The sequence below is a fragment of the Carettochelys insculpta genome, chromosome 13 (genome assembly GCF_033958435.1).
Source record: "Carettochelys insculpta isolate YL-2023 chromosome 13, ASM3395843v1, whole genome shotgun sequence".
Lineage (NCBI taxonomy): Eukaryota > Metazoa > Chordata > Testudines > Carettochelyidae > Carettochelys > Carettochelys insculpta.
In genome coordinates, this window is record NC_134149.1 from 44,770,833 (window position 1) to 44,793,839 (window position 23,007).

At 54.4% G+C, this 23,007-nt stretch overlaps 1 protein-coding gene across 1 annotated transcript in view; it reads right to left on the bottom strand.

Annotated features, from left to right (window-relative positions):
• MID2 (midline 2) overlaps positions 1 to 23,007 on the bottom strand; it is a 205,704-nt gene that overhangs the window by 44,393 nt on the left and 138,304 nt on the right. The window contains exons 4-7 of the mRNA XM_075007991.1: positions 16,885 to 16,992; positions 10,398 to 10,546; positions 9,304 to 9,431; positions 7,124 to 7,267 (exon numbers count right to left, since the gene is read on the bottom strand). Coding sequence (XP_074864092.1) covers positions 7,124 to 7,267; positions 9,304 to 9,431; positions 10,398 to 10,546; positions 16,885 to 16,992 — 529 coding nt within the window. The remainder of the gene's footprint in view (positions 1 to 7,123; positions 7,268 to 9,303; positions 9,432 to 10,397; positions 10,547 to 16,884; positions 16,993 to 23,007) is intronic.

Below are 23,007 nucleotides of genomic sequence, written 5' to 3' on the forward strand. Positions count from 1 at the left end.
GCAATGCTGCGAGTCAGCTGCAGGCTCACCCAGTCCCTTGTTCCAGGTGCCATATAAAGTACATTTAAAGTGCTGGTGAGCTCAGATCACAGGCAGGTGAGGACGGGCTCCACGTGGCCAAACACACTTTGTGGGAAATGTTTGTTTAAAGCACTGGAGGGTCAGGGCATCATTATTTTAAGCGCCAGGAGAAATAGCTCCGGTAAAGTGACACGAACCCCACTACACTCTCGTAGTCCCTCTTTCCCACGGAGGAACTCTGGCTGCTCTTGCACGCACTTGCTCCCGTCCGACTGCACCCTTTGAGCAACGCAGCGTCTGGGAACTCAGGCTGCGGTTGTACCGGAGCCACACAACTCCTCTCGAACACCTCTCTCCCGCATGACAGGGAGCAGCTCCTCTGCCTTTGGGCTGACATTGCTCCTTGTCAACTCTCCAGACGAGCCATCGTCTCTCTCAGTCTTTCCCATGTGCCCTCTCTACCACAAACCATTCCAATGTTTTCCAGTTCTCTTCATGGGAGAACTTTTCCAGACCTCTGACACTCGCCATTGGGCTCTGAAGAGGTTACTCCGGGGAAGGGAGAATATTGATTCTGTGTCTGAAATTTTCATTGACCTGCTGTTTACTCCCTTTTCTGAAGCGTAAAAGAAACGAGTCTTAATGTTAATGTCTCTGGTGCCCATTAGGTACCTTCTGTCACCCTGCTCTTGTCTGCACCGGCCTTCACAGCTTCTTACCCACATGTCAATGCTCACATAGGATCAGAGAACCCTAGAAGTGGACGGGACCTCGGGAGGTCATTGAGTCCAGTCCCCTGACCTCATGGCAGGACCAAGCACCGTCTAGATCATCCCCGACAGATGCATATCCAACCAGCTCTTCAATATCTCCAGCGATGGAGATTCCACAACTTCCCCAGGCAATTTATTCCAGTGTTTAACCACCCTGACAGTTAGGAAGTTTTTCCTAATGTCCAACCTAAACTTCCCTTACTGCAGCTCAAGCCCGTTGCTTTGTCCTGTCATTAGAGTTTGAGGAAAATAATTTTTCTTCCTCCTCCTTAATAATACCCTTTTAGGTACTTGAAAGCTGCTATCAAGTCCCCTCTTGATCGGCCCTTTTCCAAACGAAACAAACCCAGTTCTTTCAGTCTCCCCTCCTAGGGCGTTTTCTAGACCTCTGCTCTGCTCTGGGCCCTCTCCCATTCCTCCACACCCATGCCAGTGCTTCAGAGGGCTGCGTAGGGATACGGCTCAAAGTTAGAGGAAAACCGCCACACTCTAGTTGAAGGATGAAGGGTAAGGCAGGACCCCCAGGCTATGTTTAGGGAAGGTATAAACACAAAGAGCCCAGTACGGAAGTCCAAGAGAACTGTCATTGTCATCGCACTGTCCAGGGCAGGGGTTGGCAACCTGCAGCTCCAGAGCCGCCACTGCTGACTCCCCGTGAGGCTCCACCGCTGAGCCACCTGAATTTAGTTTTGTTATTTAAGCGGCGGCAGCTGGAGCCACTCAGCAGTCAGCTGCAGCAGGGAGCCCGGAAGGGAAAGCCGGCTGGGCAGGGAGCTGCCCCACACGGGCAGGAGTCGAAGCCGGCAGGAGAGCTGGGGAGAGGAACGGCTGAGTCTGCCCCGCTGGAGCTGTGCAGCCGCACAGAGGAGACGGCAAGGAGCAGCAGGGGGGAGCCAGCAGCTGCGGCTGATGCAGAACTGCATGTGGTGAGGCGAGTTAAGCCTGTGGGTGGGGGAGGGAGGTTGGGATTCAGGGAGTTAATCCTGGGGATGGGGGACAGATTTGGGGGCTGAGGCAGGTAAAGCCCGGAGACGGGGGTAACAACTTTCCAACTGGTGCAAATCATCGTGTGTGCTCTGATCCTAAAGCGGGTGATAAAAAGCGCAGTTTGGCGTTATTTATTAAGGAGTGTCTCCTCGTCACGTGCATTGCAGCTCTTGGAGGGTTGGTTTTGTAACAGTATTGGATTAAAAAAAAAAAAAAAGAAGTCTCTTCTCGCTGTTTGGGTTGCAGACCCCCGGTCCGGGGAAAAGATGTGAAGTCCTGTTAACATCAGGGAGCGCGGGGCTGAAAGTCCCAGGCCAGATACTGAAAAGATGCTGCTAGAGTAGCTACTATGGGCCACAGATGGCTATGAAAAAATCTCGACTGCAGCTCCCCGCTTCATATGGGGGGAGCGTACAAGGCGGTAAGAGCGTAGCACCAAATATCCAATGTGACTGTACAAACAGAATATCAGCACGTTGAGATTCTTGCTGGTTGCTGCCCAACAGCTGGAGCACAGTGGGAGGAAGAGGCAAAGTTTGCTAATTGCCAGCTGATGTCTGACTACAAAGGGGAAAGCTTCATGGGATTTTCCCCTTTTAATGAAAGCACAAAGGAGCCAGAGAGGGCTGGAGAGGCAGGTTATATCAGCTTTGAAGATTTCTTTCTACAGTTCTCATTGGAAACCAGCTGCATATTTAAGGTGCACTTAATAAGCTCCTTTAGAAATCTCCCTCTGTTGTGACACTGCATTCTCCTTTTTCGCACTGACTAGCACTTCTTTATCTGCAGCCGGAGCTGGACGCCGAACAGCAGGTAGGCTGCGGTGGTGTTTAGGGCAGTAATTGAGGCGGAGGGTTCAAAGCTGCAGATGTTCCACGTAATAAACTCATCCAAGAGGACCGACTGCCTGGGAAACAAAAATCACTGCAAAAGCCATGAAATGAGGTCGCAGTCAGAGTTAAATGTATCACGTCTGCCTGAAGAGCAGCACCCTTCCGCGGGAACCACACACTCATTCAGGAACTAGCGGAGAAACCTCACGCCCCAGCTAGACCACTGGAACCCTGATTTCTCTGGGTAATCTGCCACGTGTCCTCTTCTCCCACGCGGTGCAGGCAGGACGCTCCTCCTACTCCGAGTCCCTTCAGAAGCTAAAGTCCGCACTGGCTCCTGAGACACACTGCACTCTGGGGTTGAGTGGATGTCATCACTTGAAAGTCCACCAAGTACCCTCTGCCCTGCAGATCATCAACTGGCCAATGAAGTGAATTGGGAGCTTTGCCCCCAGACATACAAAGTAAGAGAGCTGATTCCCTGGGTTATACACTGAACAACAGTATGTGAGGAGCGGAAAGGGAGCTCAGTTAAAATCAAGGCAGGTACACAAACTGCGACATGTAATACCACTACTGCCTTCCTCCATCTGCACTTGCTACAGTTGGCTTCCCGAAGTTGGAGTTCCTCAGAAAGTTTCCATCGACACTATTTTTATAGAGAATTGGATTTTTGACCAAATAAAATGTTTTCACGTCAAGTGGTTGCACTCCGTAGCAAACTGCAATTTTCACCGAAACCCCACCCCGAACCCAGAACGTTTTGCTTCGGAAAGTCAGCTGAAGCCCCTCATGCCCTGTGGATGAATCTGACTGCTGAAGAACCGAATCAATGGGTCTGACGGCAAAATCAACAGCCCTGGGCTACAAAGACTCAACGCCTTTGCCACTTACCCTGAACTTCTGTAAAAATCCACAGACGGAGGTTTTCTGTGTTTACAATCGAGTTTTTATGAGCTTCAATGACGAATGACAATCCACGGAGAGACAAGTCACCTCAGCTACAGGTCTGAATCTCCGGTCTCCTCGCTCTGTACTGAGTCTCTAATGGTGCTAGTGAAGGGCAGGAGATAACCTTCTTTGGGATTCTCCACGCGGAGTGGGGAAATCAAGTGGCTGTGTAGCGTGTTTGTTAAATTTTAATCCCCAGGCAATTTGCATATTGCTTTACCTCCAAGAAATTCTGGCTAGCGGTTGGAGTTTTGCTCTAATATGAGCCGATGTCAGAGGTACAACTTTGAAATGGTAAACATGATTCTTTGAACTAACAGAATCACTGGACCTGGAGCCTGATCAGAACAGCCAGCCCAGACTGGCCTTTCCTGATGCTCTTGTGTCCTGTCTGAGTTGTTTGACCCAGGCTGGCACTGTGCTGTGAGCTGCTGGGGAAAAAACGACAACTGCTGCCTTGCGCCTAGGCATAGACGGTTCCCCAAGAGACAGAGATGAACCGTAACAGACCAGCCCTCGTGCACACCCCACCCTGCCGGGGAGCGAGCTACTCCAAGATCTGAGGCCACCGCCCCAGACCAGAGGGTAAAATCAGCGAGAGCAGAGCACACGCGGAATGATGTGACTGCAATGCTGGGCGAAGGGGCTGGGCTGCCAACCCGAGAGGACAGTCTGTCAGAGCAGGGCCCACAGCCGCCACACCTCCAGGGCTCTTCTTCACAGGCATCTTCACGAGGCTGCCAACGAGGCGCTTGGTGCCAGGTGCAATGGCGGGTTTTGTGCTGTGGGGAGTGACCACTAGGGGGCTCCTTCCTGCTCCCCGACTCCCGCTGCAGCGTGACTGGGCGGTACCGAGTGGCACCTGCAGTCCTTACAGCCGGGCCGCTGGACAGCGGTCGGACGACGACCACACGACGGCGTGTCACCGCACGCACCACGGGCACGGCTGCAGCGTCCACGCAGTAGAACCACACCCCTGCCTCCAGGAATTCAGGGAGGACAGGTCCATTCAACGGCTATTGGCCAGGATGGGCAGGGAGGCTGTCCCTAGCCTCTGCGTGACGCAAGCTGGGGATGGGCAGCAGGGCAGGGATCGCCGGATGCCAGGTGCCCCAGAGGGAATGCTGCCGACTGCTGGTGGGAGACAGGACTTTGGGCTGGCTGGACCATTGGTCTGACTCGGTGTGACTGTTTGTATGCTCCTGTGACTCGCTGTGTACTAATGTCCCATCTAGACAAGCTCTGGGTCACTGGCTCTTCAAGCAGGAGTTGATCCCTCCCCTTGCCCCCATAAACCTCCAATTCAGCGCTAATATAACATGAACTACAGTGTATACCCCCTAATTCAGGGCAGCAGTAACCGATGAAATACTCTGAACAAATCAGCACACACGATCTATTGTCTCTACAAAACAATGGAGTCGCGCCCCCTTCCCAGAACGTAGGGTGTGGTTCTTTTCCTCCCTTCTTCTGCAGCTGTGTCCTCCCTGTTGGTCCTTTTCAAACACTCCTCTTCCCTAGCTTGTCTTCTCGCCCGCTGTGCGTTCCAACAGACCCACGCCCATCTATTGTGCCATGCAAATACAGAACACCAAATCCCGGAGCCAGGGGAGCCTTTTGTTAAACACACCGAAAACGTACGTCAGCTTAAAAATCCCCAAACCCTCCTGATTAACTGTTATCTAGGCACAGCGTGTCTAGCCTGTGCAGAGGGGACCGGCAGTTTCGTTTCCACCACTGGGGGTTAACAAAAGGGTACGTAGGATAAAGATGAAAAGTTTGGGCAAATTACTCTGCAGGTGTCAACAAACCCAGGAGCACAGAGCATCTGGGTAGGACACAATCAAGCCTGTGCGCTCAAAGCGATCCCAGCCACGCTGGGACCCCAGAACAGACAGTGAGGGCCCAGGTACAAGTTAAAATAGTTGTCAGTCCCTCTGCACTTGTAGCAAAGATGCTGCAGCATTGAGCGTATGGCCGAGGCAGAGCCAGCACCCCTGCTTACTGGCCAGCTCCTGCTGTGTAGTCGGAACTGAAGCGCACACGGATGAATCCCCACCACAGCCTGTTTACTAAACAATTAGGTGCTGACAGGGTTCAGTCACTCAGAGCCCCTCATGCTCCTTTAACCCTGTCCCTTGCCAAGCTAACGCACACCAGGGCTGAGGAGTAATTAGATAAGACAGGCATCTTCCAAAGGAATTGCCTAGAGACATCTCTTGGAGCGAGGGGTAAGTAACACAAATTTCATGTGTGGTCTGCAGCTCACTGAGCTTTGTCCCTTTGCTATGATGCTAGGGAATCCTGCACGTGTGTTGCTATGCACTGGTCTCCCGGTAGCTCCCCAGATGGCCGGCCACCAGATGGATTAAATTTGCAATGCTGAGGGAGCTTCAGGGAAGTGCAGGCTGATGGACACAGAGCGTAGCACAGAACAGCTCCATTCTGGATCTCCAAACACAAAGGGAACAAACGGCACCTCGAAGTTCCTTCCGGCACCTCGAGCTCTTCGGTTACTGCCCTGGGACATGTCCTCGGGAACCTCTTCTCCCAGAACCCCCCGCGACTCCTGGGCAGGCCAGCTCGCTCACTGCCCAACCCCCGGGCTTCCGCCATCTCTCATTGCCAGCCCAGCAGAGAAGGGGCAGAGGAAGAATTGGAAGTGAACAGGCCCCAGTGCAATGGAACGTAAACGTCCTGGCTCCTTAAAATAGCACTGAGGGAAGAGGGAATCCTGTTCTCTCGCCGTGCTGTGATTAAATTCGGACTACTTCACCCCACCTCCCACCAACACCGGCTACCCCCACGGAGCCCACTTCTGATCGGGGTGCAGAGAGACAGCCAAGCTCGACTTCCTGGTAAGAAAATGTGCTGACAACGCTTGCCCGGATTGTTAACCCCCCCGCAGTGTCGTGTGCAATCCCCAGGGGGAAGCTCACTACTTGTGTTAACGCTGCTTGGTTGCTTCGGCCGTTTTGCTGAGCTTGGAGACAGACGACTGTCTGGATGGTTACCTAGGTTGGCATGCACGCACTAGCCTTTGTGGCTAGGCTGGGTGGGGCATGTCCCGGGGGGGTGGGAGCCATTACTACCACACTGGACTTCCAAAAATATCCTGGGAAACAAAGCAAAAACGTTTCTGGTGCAGCATTCCCTGTGAGCTGAGTGCTCGGGCAGCTGCCCAGGAGAGATTCAGGGGCTGCCCAGCTAATTGGCAGAGCCCCCGGAGCCTGTTTTTCTATGGGTGGTGCACCTACACGTGCCTCAGTGCACAGAACAAAATTCATTCTGCCCATGAATGCAACATTTAGAGGGAACCCTGGTCTGCAAAAATTTAGTGTCTAACCAAACTTAATTTGGGGGAGGGGTTAAACACCCTTCCAAGCTCCCATCAATTTGACATGAGACCGGCACTGCTGCTGTGGCCTTTGAACCCTGCCTGACACTGACCAATAGCACCCTTTGCACCAAACTGGACTGTGGTTCCTAGTGGTGCCCCCATCCCTCTTACCTCCTCCACTGCAACACTGCATTCCCTGCAAGCAAAGGGCTACTTACTGATGAAGTTGGCCTGGCCGGTGAAGATGGTGTACTGGAGCTCATATGAGCTGACGCTGAACTCATCCTCCGAAATCCAGTGGACTGTAATGGTGTCGTGGGAAGCTGTACAGAGCTCCTCCCGGACAGACGGTGGATTGGGAGCTGCAGGGGCGAGAGATGGCATAGCACAGTCAGGGCTTTTCACATCTGCTGGGGTGACACCGCACGAAGGAGGCAGTCTGTATACACAGCGAGCACAGACACTGCACAGAGGAGTCATTGAGCTACCACTGGAGCAAAATGGAGGCTCCTGGGAGGGCCAGAGATCAACCAAGAGGAACACAGCCAGGAGAGCTGTAACTGATGTGGTCACATTGAGGGCTGGTTCGCACTGGGTTTTTTTAATCCACCCTTTTCTGATAAATGGCCTGGACACAGACGATATTCCTCCTCTTGTATCATCTCGGAAACTGGCTGGATGGCCTCACAGGCCAGCTGGTTTCGCTGCCACTGCCTGGCTCTCCGCAGCAGCTTCAAGTAGCCTTGTAAAGAAACGCAGGGATGTCTGCACAGCTGCTGGGAGAGGGAATTCCCAGCCCACGGGGATGCACCCAGGGCAGTTTGAGCCAAGCCAGCACGTTCAGCAGAGCAGCATGGCTATGGCAGAACTGCCCTCTGCAGATCCCATCCGCTCCAGGGCAGCTTCTCCCCTCCCCACGATGTCTTCAAATGTCGACGAAACCCCTGTCTGAAAGGACTGCAGCTCACCAGGACAGGAGTAGCCCTTCACTGCCGTTTACTTGCTTTATTCCTATGTGTATTACTGTTGCACCCGGATCAGAGCCCCAACATGCTGGATACTGTCTGAACACAAAGGTAGACCTGACCCCCAGCCAAACGAGCAACTGAAAGTCTTGGGACACATACAAAGGGCAGCTAAGAGCAAACACTAAGCACTCAAATACATTATACATTAAATGCTTTTTTTTTTTCATATCTGCTAAGAACAGACTTGTTTCCTTGCTGCCTCGGGCTGCTCCTTGCTGGTGCGCACTTGAAGAAGGCGGTCCCAGAGGGGTGGGGGAAGGAAAGGCCCTCACAGCATTCAGCGAGGTGGGGACATCAGCCCCACCAGTGGAGCAGAGGTGCTGGGAAAGGGGACGCAGGGAAGAGCTGCCAGTGTGGGGGGAGAGGAGAGCCAATGCAAAGGCACAGAGCTGTGAAGGTCCTTAGAAGTGAGACACTTCACTTGGATGGGGTGGACACTGAGGAGCCCTGGGAAGGATTTAAGTGGGCTGAGGCAGTCACTTGGCACGAAGAGGTGGGGATTTTATTCCCCTGCTTATACTGCATGTGTTACCTACTGCCCTGCAGCAAGTCCATGTGTGTATGCGCCTCAGTTTCGCTGGGCACTGCCCCAGTCCCTAGGTGGTGATGGAGTTTTGGGTATGACCGCTTCTCGGAGGTACACACACAATGGCTGTGCCCTTCGTGACGGAGCTGGGGAGGGGGTGCAGGTAGGTGACTCCTTTTGCCCGGGAAGCAAGACAAAAACCAGAGGAGAGGCCTGGCTGGTTTGAGTTGGAACAGGGCTGCTGGGAGTGAGGTAGTCTTGGTTGGCTTGGGGGCAGGGAGGCTGGCCAAGGCCCTCGCTCTGGTCCCCTCTAGGGTCCCTCTCACCCAGGTGGATTGTACTGACTGCCTCTGGGTTCTCTGCTGACAGGTCTGTTCTACGCTGTGTCCTTGTCGACCGATACTCCTTCTGTTCTCCCTGATGAGCGAGAGTACCAGCTGACTGAGGATGCGGGTGTAGAGCCTGGTGGCGCCCCCCCCCCGGGTGATGCTCGGTCAGAAGGGAGGTGGGTCATAGCTGCTGACTGGACAGAAGGGATGCAAGCGAAGGGGAAGACGTGGGGAGAAAGTGGATGCTGCACACAAGCCAGGGGATGACAGCATGAGCCTTTGCAGTAAGGACAGAGAACTGGAACAGATTTCTGAAACAGTCACCCTGAGAATGTGCCCGACCACCACCAGCCCCAGGACAGAAGCTGGCCTGCTCCATTGCTATGCCCAGCTGCAGCGAGAAGCAGCAGTTTAAAAGATGAGAACAACATCATTTATAGTAAGATACTCTCCCGCGCCTCTCAGAGGAGCGCAAAGGTTACAGCGCCTGTCAGGTGAGCAAGGCGGGAACACACCTGTTAGATAATCCAGCCCCTCCAGCAGCTTCTTTTCTCTGGAAAAATCTAAAGCAAAGTTTTCAAAGGCATCATTAAAATTGATGTCTGGTATCAGCACTTGAGAGGATGCAGTTGCCATGGCGACCCTGAAAGAAAGAAGAGAGCATCAATATACATTAGGGGGGTTGGACAACCCGGCTGGCAGTCACACCGCTGGTTAAAATGGTGCAAACCAGGAGGAACTACGCCACCCAAAGCCACAATCCCCGGGGGAGGGACCGGTGGCTTTGTTTGCTTTTGTTGTTGGGCATGACAGAAGCAGCCCCCTTTTGTTGACTGAAACAGCCACAAACGTTACACTGGGCTGGACGAGGCTACCTAAGCAACAGCTCTACCTGTTCTTCCAAGGAACACCAGGCTCCTGCTCGCACTCCCTGGGTGTCTCCCATTGTCCCAGCTGGACAATCACAGGAGTGGCATCCCAAGGGGTTCTCATGGGCCTGGCCTGCACTAGGACATTTCTTCTATCACCCCCCACTGCTGAATACCTGCTGATGCCCTTAACGGTGTGACTCAGACAGGACGTCCTCACCCCTTAGTACTTTCTGCAGGTCAGCTCTGTACAGGTTGGACTGGCCTGGAGCCTACACCCACGGGTGAGTGCATGTTACAGGTTCCCCTCGGTGGCCAGTCCATAGATGGTACAAGTTGTATTACAGCCCCACTTGGTGACCCTGACTCTTTTAGCTCACGCACTAGTGGCTGGTACCTTTGGGCTCTGGGGGTCCTCAGGTCAGTCCCTGGTGTTTCAGCCCATAGGATGGTTGACTCCACCAGCCCCAGGGGAACTGAAAGGCAGGTATTTGTGACCAGCAAAGGAACCCTAGTGCCACGGTTCTTTCAACGTTACACTGCTGCGGCTGGAGGGCTTAGTAAGTTCGGCGATCCAGAGAACGGGCAGGGATGAGGAGGGGAAAAAAAAAAATCTCACAAGATACACGAGCATCCAAGGGATAAGGGTCCCTGCTCAGAACTGCTGAGGCAGCTATTTTTTCTACCATTCAAACATCCCGTGCACTGAGTTGCAGGCAGGGAGCGCCTGGTGAGCCCACCTCTCGGCCACGTTCCTGGCGGTCTGCAGGAACCGCGCGTGGTCGTTCTCTTTCAGAATATGCTCTGCTTGATTGATGAGGACAGTGGAGCGCTCCAGACACTGCCGGCAGTTGGCTACCTGCTGGGCCAGCTTCCTCAGCTTCATGACCTTGGAGAGAGGCGCCGAGAGGAAACAGAAAACAGTCAGGAAACAGCCCTCAAAGAAGAATTGCAAGGAGCCCTGGGAACTGGGTGTATTAATCAAGCGGTTGAAGTGGCCTTGTTCAGGCTGCCATGACGGCTCACCCTCTCTAGTGCCCCGTGAGCACATCAAACCTTTGCTTTAAAAGCCAAAGGAGAAAGCACCTCGCTAGCACAAGCGGCTTCTCAATGAACATCAGCAGGAGCAAACCTCTGCAGAGGGGGAGGAGGGGACTCACCCTGGACTCACCGAAAGTCTGCTCTGGCCCCTCCCAGGCAAACAGCTTGTGCGAGAGCCAGAGGTAAGAAGCAGTGCAAGGTGTTTGTTTAGATTACAGGCCAGAGACTGAAGCCCTGGGGAGAAGGCTCCTGGCTGCTCTGTCTCGTGCGATCAAAGGTGATTCAGCTGCTCTTCTCATTTCATGTTGCAAGTGGCAAGTGCTTCAGTCTCTGTGCCCTCCCTTTACTTTAGCACAAAACAACCAGACCCTCTTGTGACCCTGATTTGGGGCCCTCTTCGGGAGCAGGGCAGCGCAGGCCAAGGAAACTTCACACTTCTGTAGCACGGCTCAGTCTTGGATTTGGAAACCAGCAGAGTTTCTGTGACAAATAGTTTTGTAGCTGAACCGGGGGTCAGCGGGGGCAATCAGATGGGACGGAGACATAAGCTGTGACACCTCTAACCAGATGCAAATTCTACCCACTGTAAACACATCAAACACATTCATGCACAAATGACAGGCATCTCAAAAGCAGTCAGCCACTCTGTGCTCCAAGCTGCATTCTGGTATCAGGAAGCCCATTTCTAAGTGTCAGGATAACAATTAACTTGTCACCATTCCCTGCCTTACAGTTCTTGCTGCATTTTGGATGTCATATTCCAAGCTGAAATGAGAGGAAATTTAGCACCGTCAGGGAAAACAATTTCCAACTACCAGCTTTGGCTGTTTCAGGTAACACGTGATAAACCAAAACACCGCTGCACTGAGGTCTGAGATTCTCTGGGCTAAATTGTGCTGATCTTCCTTCAGCACAGCCTGGGAACAGAACAAAGGGCACCCCCGGCAGCACGGTTAGCAAGGAAACCAGAATGAGCATTTTGCTTTTATGGGGCCACACCCAAGAGCCCACAGTGAGGGAAATGTCAGGTTGAAGTTCTCTGAGGCACTTCCGCGTTCCCGCTAATTTCTTCCATCCACAGGCAGAATAAATTTTGTTCTGTGTGCCAAGGCCTGTGCAGATGAGCACCACCCCGTGAACACACGCTGCCAAATGTGGGTGCGTGTAGACGCTCTGCTAAACAGCTGGGCGGCACCTGAATCTCTCCTATGCAGCCCCCCATGTGCTCAGCTTACAGGGGACGCTGAACACAGTTCACCTTGTCGCCCTGATATCCTGGGACTGACAGAGCTACACAACACCGCATGCTGCGAGCGAGACACAGTCGCACACACGCCCAGCCGCAATACTTCACCACCACCTGCTCAAGAGAAAAGCCTCACGCCGACGTATTTTCAATAAAGCAAATCAATGGCGCCGCATGGGGACAGTGAGGGGAGCGACAGCGTCTCTTTAGCTCCCCGGCGATCTCTCTGGCTGACCCTCAGCTTGTGAAACCACAGCCAAGGCGGGTGATGTCCTCTCGCGGCTCGGCGTCTGACGTGTGCGCCCGCACAAGGCACACCCCCCCTTTGCGCACACCCCCTGATCGAACCCAGGCCCGTGTGCGCACACGCACCCCCTGCACTGAATGGCAGATGGACTCGCAGAGGGCCCCTGGCCTCCCTTTCACAGCAGCGTGTGCGTGAGCCTGCATTGGTACACACAGTTCTGCACGCACACAGCAGAGACGCAGCTGAGCGCGGCACACGCCCATCCCTGCACAGCTCTAGTCCCCGGCCTCGTCCTACAATGAGTTTGTTTCACTTTTTTTTTTTCCATTTTAACTGGAGAGATGCGAATTTGGCAGAACGCTCTCCCTCCTCCCACCGCCCCACCCCGCCCACATGACAGCAGCTCGCAGAGCTCTTCACTTGTCAACTCCTAAGTCAGAGCCACCGCCCTGGAGCACCCTGTCAGTCTGAAAGCCCAGGCTGCGCTTCAGAAATCTGACAAGAAACGAGAGCCAGAGCCTTCGGAGCTGACAGGGAGAATACTTGAGTTGCTGTCTCCGACTGTCAGTGCTGTCAGCGCTTTTACAATTAACCGGCACACGGATCCCCTTCCTGACACCACCGCCACGCTCGCAGGGCCACTTCGGCAAGCGACCAATGGAGACGGCACTTCTGTCACTCGGCATCACTTTACAGCTCCGACCCCAACCAGCCCCGCGCGCTTGCCTACAAAGAGTTTGTTATATGTCGCTGTTCCTTTTTATTCTTGTTGTTCCTGCAGCCAAAGAAAAGGTTGCCCTTTGCCAGGCACAGAGAAATCAGTGTCCCGGGGGCCAATGTCACCTGTGCACCTCAGGATCTAACACACACCCCCAATCTGTGAACCTGTGGGACAAGTGGCAGGTGCTGATATCACCTGGGTCCCCTTTCTGGTTGCTCCCCCTCCAGGAATACCAACAGCCCCCTCAGACTCCTCTTATCCAACCCCTGTACCCATCTCTTTCGGACAATGAGCAAGTCACCTGGCTTGCACTGACCACAGAAGACAAAGTGGGATCTGAGCTGAGCACCATCAGCACAGTGTAAGCACTGTCCCTCTCCAGCTGGCCAGAGCACTTCGTATGCACAGAGGCCAAGCGGGGCGAGAGTGTGAACACAGGTACCCATCCGAGAAAGCCCGCTGCCTCCTGCGCGGAGACGTTCCCAATTATCTGATTATTAGGGCAGGCAAAAGTCAGTTTTTATCTCTATATACACACAACGTCACACAGCTGAGAAAATTGAAATGGGTAAAAATCTTGAAAATCTTAAAAATCAACATGAAAACTATTTGTCAATGAGTATTCATATTGATTTTTAAGATCTATAAGATTTGTCTCAATTTCAGTTCTCGGTTGTGTGAAGTCATGGGATTTAAGCATCTTTTTAAATGTTATCCATTTCGGTTTTCACAGTTGCCAGACGTGAGCAGTGGGTCTGACAACAACTGAAGGAGGAAGTTCAGACTCAAAAAGTTAAAGCTTTGAAAACTGTCAAAACATCAACACCTCGGGTCAAAATACACAACCCTCAAATCAACCAATCAGACCTGTGTTTCCTGTTCATTTGCTAGACTGTTTGTAAGAACCAAATGACAAAGCTGATTCAAAAGACTAAGACACTGGATTTGGCCTCTTTAAATCTTCCGTTCCCACAGCTATGAGATTGTTTGAGCAAAAATAACAATTCCTTAAAACTCTCAGGACTTTTGTTACAGGTATTGGAATGGAACCCGCTGAGGAGCCCAGAGTTTGCAACCCTTCAGAATGTGACCTGGGCGTGTCTTTATTGGAGAAGAAAACGTTCCGCTGCCCCAGTTGGTCTCTGTAGAGGGGCAAGAAATCTTTGCCTTGCACTTTTTGGAAAGGACCGAGTGATCACTCCACAGGTACTGAAGGTAGTGGCACCGCAAGTGGATGTAATGCCACGCTAGACATGACAGCCAATGACCAGCTTTCACTTCTCCAGCATTCACGAGCAGCTGCGCTGGCATGACGGGACACTGCACGCTCCAGGCATAAGTCAAGAGTGATGCTTCCCCTCTTCTGCCTGTCAAGGAAAACACACACAGACCATTTCTTCCGTGGCTTCTAACACCGTGTAACATCTTTGCCCTGACAAATGGATCAAGAGATCTTGATCTACGGGATCCAATGGGCCATTGGGGACATTGCGGGATGCGGTGGCTTTCAGCTTGCTGTGAAAGTCTGATGGCAAAGTATACAGTTCAGAAGAATTGCCTTTTGGAGCCCAGCGACTTGAGGTCTATTCCTTTCAAGACATCAGGTACATCAGTGACAACCTGCAGGGAAGGATGAATTGATTTCCTTTTGAAAACGAACCCTCTGGATTTTCCCCACCGCACCCCCAAGGAAAGATAACGCGGAACAAGTTCTCGCTGGTTTCCATCCAGCACAGCTTCACTGTCTTCTCTGAAGTGCCTGCATCCTCTTCTGTAATAAGAGAGGATGTCACACTGTCCCAGGACACACGAAAGAATTTTGCTGCTGCCGCCTCGAGCCAGGAAATCCATCTTGCCAGTGCTTCTTTTGCCCCGTCCTCCAAAAAGTGGAGCTTCAGACAGTCAAACTCTCCTTCCAAAATAAGGGTTCCTGGGCAGGACGGGAGCTGCAGGCTCGAAGGCTGAGAAGTCCTGGCAGGGGCTATTATCAATTCACAGCAGCTGCGTGTCCTGCTGCCTCTGTGCCGTGCACTGCCTCTTCCTCCTCCTCCTCCTCGCACAGCTGATCTCTTGCTGCTCAGGGCGCTGTGACGGCCCATCACAAAGCACAATGACATGGCGACATTTCCACACTTCCCCCAGTCCAGCACTTCCATGGCAGGGGAGCTGGGAGAGAGCCGTGCCAGGGCTCTAGTACATCCGCTCCAGGAGGGGAAGTAGCAAACAGTGCTGGGAGCTTGTTCACACGAGCCCTGTACAACGCCATGACTTGCTGTGCTCAGGGTGGGGTGTTTTTCCACTCCCCGAGCCAGAAAGTTTCAAAGCAGCAGAATCTCTCTCCTGCCTGCAGGCTGGGCTGGGCTCTGGGGTCCTGGAGCTCACTGGGGGAGGAAGGGATGAATCCCAGCCCAGGCTGATTAATTCCATGTGTCGCACCACGGGCCATGCCTCTCGCCTGTCAATCAGGAACACACCCCTTCATTCAGCACGATGGGAATCCATCCAGCCGGGCCGGTGCGGAGCGAGACGCCCAGGCTGCTTCTGCCTCACAGCAGGGCGGTCAAGACTTCAAGTGGATATTTGCCCAAGGCTGTGACTCTCCTGCTGGGACTTAACAGGCTGATGGATGGTGCGTCTTGTGCCCAGACCCATCAGGAAAATCAAGAAAATGAGCCAAGGAGGAAGAAATGAGAGGACCGGCTGTGCCGAGAAAAGACCAGACAAGCAGTTGAGTAACAAGCAGCAGAGCTGAGCAAAGCCCCGGCCACCCCTGTAGGAGAGAGATGCCACCTTTGCAATGATTTGCTCCTAACAGGTGCGTGGTGCTGCTCAGAGGTTCCTTTGAGCACAATTTAGAAGCAACCAAAGCAAGACAAAAGCCATCCTGCAAATGAAGCTGGCCCCAGGTGCCTTTGCCAACGACCAGCACCCAGGCCCGGCAGCTGGGCTAGGAGACAGTGTAGCAGTGCCCAGCTGCACTCAACATGGGGCTCTCCAGGCTCCAGTCCCCAGGACACCCGCATAAGACCTAACCCAAAGGAGCACTGTCCCAAGGCTACCGGAAAGACAAGGTACAAATATCCTCGACAACGTCTTTAGCAGTAGCCGACCCCAGCCGTTCCCAGGGCAATGCATGAGATGTAACCTGCCTGTGCTCTCAGCTTAGCCACCTTTGTGCTGGGGCTGCTGCTGGCTTCCTACCCATGCCTTGCCTCTGTTCTCGAGCCTTCCAGGCCCAGCTACCAGGCCACTCTGCTCTGCTCTGGCTGCTGCACCTCCTCCCGCCTGATCTTGGTGCCCCTGACCTCAGGCAGCACTTGCCTTTGGAGGCATCTTGCTGCTCAGCAAGCAGCCAGCTGGCTTGTTACTATAGTGCTGCGGTTTTCAACTGGTGCGCCACGACACCCTGATTTGCCGTGAGACCCACCCAAGTGTGCTGTGAAATTTCGTCCATTTCCCCTCCCCGTGGCTCTTTGCAGAGCCACCTGAGGTGTGGGAGAGGGCAGGAACTGATGACCCTGCACCAGCTGGGGCTCAGGCGGCAAGGCTGCCGAAGACGGGGCATTCTGTGGTGGATCTGAAATATTAATGCATTTGATCCTTGTTTAGCTTGCTGTGGGCACTGCGGTGCTGCGATCCTCTCTCAGACTGTAACCAGAATCAATGTCAGGAGGCGTGATGTTTATGAGGAACCAAGTCAGCTGAAAAAAAAAGTGGGTGTGCTGTGGAACTGCTCGTCTCGTTGAAGGGGGCCATTGCATCCTCCCCCAGGCGGAGTCGAACCTGGGACCTCTGGAGCTCCATGCAGGGGCCTGGTCTGCAGCTAAAGGCTATTGAGAAGACTTGTTCTAAGGGCCCCCACGCGGGAGAGCGAAGCGCCCCCAGGAGGGGTGTGGGTTTCACCGTGCTGGGAAACACTGCGCGAACACGCCCCACGGCTGCCTGTCGGTTCTGAATCCGACAGAGACTCACCTTGGTCTCTTTGATCTTGACGGCGATCACCTGCTTGCGCTGTCGGATGATGTCCATGAGCTCGTCACACTCCTCCATCAGCTTGGCCTCGTGCATGGACGTGTTCACCTGGGCAGGAAGAGCAGAAATCCCCAAGCCGTTAGAATGCAACACGCGGACTCCGAGCCGGGCACCCCCCACGGCTCTGACTTCTCTGACAGAGATAAGCAACAGCTTCCCATCCCCGTCCCCCCGCCTGTCAGCCAAGGTCTGGGCATCGCCTGTGCCAGCTGCCAGGGACCCGGGGACGGAAGTGGGCAGGACATAATCCTGTTTAGCAGCTGCCGCTGTGCAGGCAACAAAAATAGAAGCAGGCTGCCATGTCCTGCATTCATTCCCAAACAGATGATGGTGGGGGAAGGGCACCAAAGCAAGGCCAGGAATTAACCTCTTCAGGGCTGGGGTCTTGGCTTTGGTCAAACGACGGGCTGTGAGAGACACGGGAGGCAGCCATTCCTGGGGGCGTGCAGCTGCGACAAGCAGGAGCAAGAGACGCATTCTCCAATATAAAAACGCTCCCTCATCACTTCATGGGGCACCGTCTCAGGTCTCGGGTACCAATGGCCACAGGCCGGCACAGACAGCTCACCTGCCAGAGCCTTGCTAGTGCCAGTGAGGGGCAGGGTCCCCAGAGGTGGAATCACAGAAATATAAGGCTGGAGGGGACCCCAGCAAATCAGCTAGTCCAGCCCTCTGCCCCAGCACTCCCGCTAATTTCTTCCCTGCCTGGGTGGAATAAGTTTTGGTTTGCACACTCAGGCACGTGCAGACACGCACCACCAATAGAAACACCTGCTGCCAGCTGTGGGCGCTCTGCTAGCTGCTGGGCAGCACCTGCATCTCTCCTGGGCGGCCACCCAAGTGCTCAGCTTACAGGGAACGCTGCCCTGCACTGAGGCAGGACCAAGCAGACTCGGACCATCCCTGCCAGGGGTTTGTTCAACCTGTTCTTTAAAAGCGCCAGTGACCGAGGTTCCACAGCCTCCCTTAATGGCCCAGAACGCTGGGTCCCTTCTGGCTGACTGTGACAAAGGAACAGCTCGGTGGCTTATCAAGCCACGTACGCATGCAGAGCAGGAGTCACCAAGCTGTCCCCGTCAGAGGCCGTGGAGATGGAATGTAACGGCAGAGGGAATTAGGCTTCTAATGGGAGAGCAGGAGCAGCTGGAAGGGAGCTCGACCATGTTACATTACAAGAACCAACCCACAGCTTCGGCAGAGGCACCCGCAGCTCAAAGGATGCAGTGCTCAGGCAGCAGGGACAGAGGCCGCATTTGATTTTAAAATGCGCCAAAGCCCCTGGCTGGGTGCAGGAAGGTCAGTGCAACGGCACTAGCTCACCTCCAGCCTCAGCCCTGCAGCGCAGCTGTGGGATTAGCTGGCGCTGCTGTGCACGTGCGATCCAAAGCCAGCCACGCTGGTGGGACTGAGGCCGGCCCCAAGGGCCGCAGAGAGGAGATCGGGCAGGAAGAGAATTGCAGGGGATTAAAGACGGGGATGCAGCACATTGCCACGCACGGCTAAAGGGAGGAACGAAGGAGGAGCTGTGTGGGGGGAACAGGCCGGCCGCCGACTCTCCATTGTTACACCACACTGCTCTCGCCGGGGATTTGTAAACCTGGTGCCCGGCACAGAACGGCCTGAGCGCTGGTACGAGGGCTCTGGCGAGCAACCGCCTGGGGGAGCCACCCCCCGGTGCTCAGGACAGATCACACACAGCTAGCTGGATGGAGGGGACTGAGCACGGAGCTCCGGCTCACAGGATGGGGGCGGTCTGGGCAGCAGTTGGCCCACTGCAGCCAGCTCAGCCCTGCTCTGCGGGGGAGAGGGAAGGGCAATCTCTGCAGCACGGTCAGTCACTGCCCTCTCTGCGGACACGGGAGCCAGCGGCAGGTGGGGTTTGCTTTAACACAGGTAATCAGCAACTAGGTACAGGGCCGGCAGTGCAGCCAGCAGCTCCCTGGGCCCAACGGCCATTTGGGTCAGTGGGAAACGAAAGGTTCCACGACCCGATTCCTCCGCCCTTTCCAGCGTTGTGTGAACACCACCAGAGCCTGTTCCAAACCCAAACCTCCCCGTGAAACAAACCCCCAAACGCTTAACGTGAAACGTGCCCCATTTTCCATTTCCTTTCTGCAGGTTTGTTTGGCTCACACAATCAGTCGATTGAGCTGGATTGTAAAACGTTCCCCTCTGCCTGAATCCGCCTTTGCCGGGGGCAATAAGGCTTGTCCCCAAAATGTCGCTCGGCTCCAGATAAGATCAAGGCCTGATCTGCCAAGTGCCTTGCTTGTAGTCTCTGCATCTTTACGCTCTGCCACGCGGCAAACGGCCTCTGCCCCCCCGCAGGCTGCGAAGTTCCAGATCTGGGCCCTCGCCCCCAACACCTCTCTGATCTGGCCTCATGCGTGGGGACGTGCAGCCGTAGTTTTTAAAGGCACACGCTGGTCTCTCCTGCCCCCCTCTCCCCACTGCACTGCAATGGAGACTCCTATACTTCCCAGGGATGGGGTGCCCTGGTCCCCAGTGTCAGTAGCACTGAACGCAGCTGTGGAATGGACCACCAAAAGTGGCAAAATCCATTCGGCTTCCAGGCCCTCGAGTGCCATTCCCAGCTCTCCCCCAGCCTCACGGCTGGTGTTTGTGGCACAGTGACAAAGGAACAAGTCTGAGCTCCTCTTTCCTGGGGCACAGGCCACAAGAGGGTCTGGCACCAATCCTCCCTCAATCTTTCCCACCCAGGCGCAGATTTTTTTCCCATGCAGGTGTGGAATACATTTTCTTATGTGCACCGAGTCGTGAGAGCATGCGCACCACCAGAGGAGCACAAACCTAGCTGGGAGCACCCTGGTAATCAGCCGGCCGGCATGGGACTCACAAGCGCCCAGCTTGCAGGGAATGGTGCCCACCTCCAGATTTGCTCCCCAGAAAGCCTCGCAGAGGTCAGCAATAGGGTCTGGAGAGGAGAACACAGTCCAGCTCTGGCCACTCCCCCCACAGCCCCCTGGGGGACGTGCAGTCCAGCTGGAGGAGCCTTTCCAAAACCAGCTCATCAGCTGGCCAGAGGTTACCGACCCACGGGCAGTGATCTTGAGACGCATCTTCTGGCCTGTGCGACGCAAGGCACCAGATCAGACCCTAGCACACCCTGTTGGCCATCAGCATCCCCGGAGGTGTCGCTGTGCCTGAGAGTAGACGGTTTTCACTCTCTCCCCCTCTCCAGCCCATGTAGCTTCTGGTTAGCAACACACCGCGGGGGAACACATCCCCCCATAGGCAAGCAGCCATTCCCACCCCACTCCCCCACCCTCACTGCCCTTTGAGTGCTATCAGCAACGGGCAGGGAATCAGGACGCCTCAGTCCACGTCCCGCCACTGTGTCATCCTGCACAGGCCCTTGTCCCCCTCCATGCCTCCATCTCCCTCTCTGTGACAAGATGCTAAGGAGGCTGACCCACCTTGCAGGGGCGTTGTTCTGAGGGGTAATTCAGTAACCCCTCACTCTGCAGTTAATGCCAGAGTGTTTAAGCACAGCGCTGCTCAGAAGCGAGATCTGGAGGCCTTTGGGAGGCGCTATGGGGCTCCCTCTGTCCTTGTCCAGAAGCCGCCCCAACTGGCCCCTCTGCCAGGAACCCAGCCCGCTCTCCTGCTGGGTGCTGGGCTCCGTCCAGTGACAGGCAGCTGGCACTCAGCGGACCAAGCACGGAACCCGGAGCAGTTCTCTCTCTACGTGCGAGAGGCGAGTGGGAGCATCAGGTGGGACACAGACATCTTCTCCAAAGTTCTGGGTCCTCAGACCTCAGAGGCTCATTCTTGAGCTGAGCCAGGCCAGAAGTGGCGCAGGGAAACGGGGGCCAGAGGAGAAAGACACAGCGGAAGAATTCGCTCACGGTGTCACTGAGAATCAGACCTTAAGGGGCAGCACAATTGTGGCTGTTACTGTAGAAAGCACCTTGAGCACCGTGGGTCCTATGGGACTGGCGCCACCTCTGTGCCGTTACCATCACTGGAGTGGCACAAAGGGAAGGGACTCGTGCTGCAGTCTGGCGAAGCCAGGCCTAGACAAGTGTGTGTATTGAGTGACTTTCCTGCACACACCCGGTACCATCCGTGGTGAAAGGTACAACACGCCCTGGGCCTAGGTTTACCAGGGTGGGGTCACTTGGAAGCGACGCCGGCTTCCGTCTCTACTAGCCACGCCAGGAACCATCGGACAGCCGCTGCCGGCGAATAAACGCTGCATGGAACGCTCATTTATAACCGCGCAGGATACCACGTGCTACCTGCATAATTAGTGTCAAAAAGGCTTGTTAGCTGCCTTCAAGGGCTGCTTCATGCAGCTTCCATGACTTTATTGACCTCATTTACTACAAATCAATCCCAGTTGGTACTCCGGGAGGAGGCAGAGCTGAATACAGATGCAAAAGGCCGTCATTTGCACTGGTTCGATTTCTGTTTAACAAGCGTCTTCACGTTAGAACACTGTGCGAGAAATAATAGACACCCTGCACCGCTCCTGCTGGCCGTGGCCCTCTTCTGGCTCAGGGCCACAGCTGTGGGCAGGGAATGTGTCTCTCTCTGCAGAAAGAGGGGAGATGGGAGAAGTCTGGCCCAGTAACAGAGCAGCTTCTGAGCTGGAAAAACGAAGGGCACAGATGCTCCGGGAATACACGGACTAGTGAAAAACCCCTTGTTCTCAAGAGAAGCAAGAAGGAAAGAAGACGCAGAGCTGCATGCCAGTCAACATTTGTATTACTGCACGTCTCAGACTTAACCTAGAAGGATCTCAGTGTATCACAGGGACTGGGTCCTGCTGGATTGAGAAGAAATGAGATTCTTCACCAGCTATCAGGAGAGAGCAGGACGTTGGAGTGAGGCTGGCTGGCCGCATGGGGCAGAACCTGTGGAGGGCTGTGATTTTTTATAGTCAGAAAAGCTGGAAGATTCTTGTTCACCAGCCTAGACGGCCTGGGTACTGGAGTAAAGCTTTACCAGATGGAGGCGGAGAACCTGGCTGGAGACATTCCTTCTGCTTGCTAAGATGGTCGGAAAGCAAAGGGCCGGTGACATTACGCAGGGCAGCTGCAGGTGAGTGAGCCAGAAGGGGCAGTGGCTCACATGACATTGACACAGGACTGAAGAAATGGAGAGAGAAATGCACACACTCATTATGCACCTAACTGTCCCTCCTCCTCCGGCATCCAGCAGTTGGGCAACTCCCGACTCGACCCCCAGTTTGCCCGCAGCCAGGACTGACAGCTTGAGAAGACAAGGAAGGAGTGACCTACACCCAGCCAGGCTGCTGAACCGCATGCTCAAGAGTGGTGGCTGCTCCTGCCTGAGGATGTAGTCCGTCTACGCTGCAAGCTGACCTGACACAAGCCCCTCTCCATTTTGCCAAGACACCCAGAGATGAGAACCCAGGACCTCCCAGACTAGACCCACCAAGAGCCCCAATGGGAACTCGTCACGGGCACTTACTTTGCAAAAGAATTCATTGTGGAGCTCACAGGCAGTCCCCTCTCCAGGGGAATCCAGTTAAGGGAAAGATGGAGGATAAAACTCTCTTAGCAGCCCCTAGTAGGTAGCGACTGGCTGGCTTTATGGCTTGCAAATCCATGACACGTCTCGCCAAGATGACAGGGCATCTATCGTCAGCTGGATAAGCTACATGACAGGCAGGCCTCCTGTCCCTCATCCCTCTGGTCCCTTCTGAACAGAATGATACCCACAGGAAGGATCCGCTTGGGCTCGATCCAAGAACGTGAAGGGTCACGAGCGTTGCAGAAAAAGGCACCGGATCCGGTGGGCGTCTATTAAAATTTGACAGGTTCCTAGGGACCCAGCCCCCTCCCCCTGAAGACTTAACAGCTTCACAAGGCTGTGATGGAGTTGGGAGAAGTGACCCAGGTCAAGCCAAGCTAAGCCCTGGAAAGACCCACTCTCTTTGCCTGAAGAATTCTTCCATTGACCTAACTCCTGCTGCTTGGGGAGGTGGATTACCCACATCAACAGAAAAATCCCCCCCAAAAACTCAAGCAGCCCTGTAGCACCTTAAAGAGTAACCATTTTATTTATTAGGGA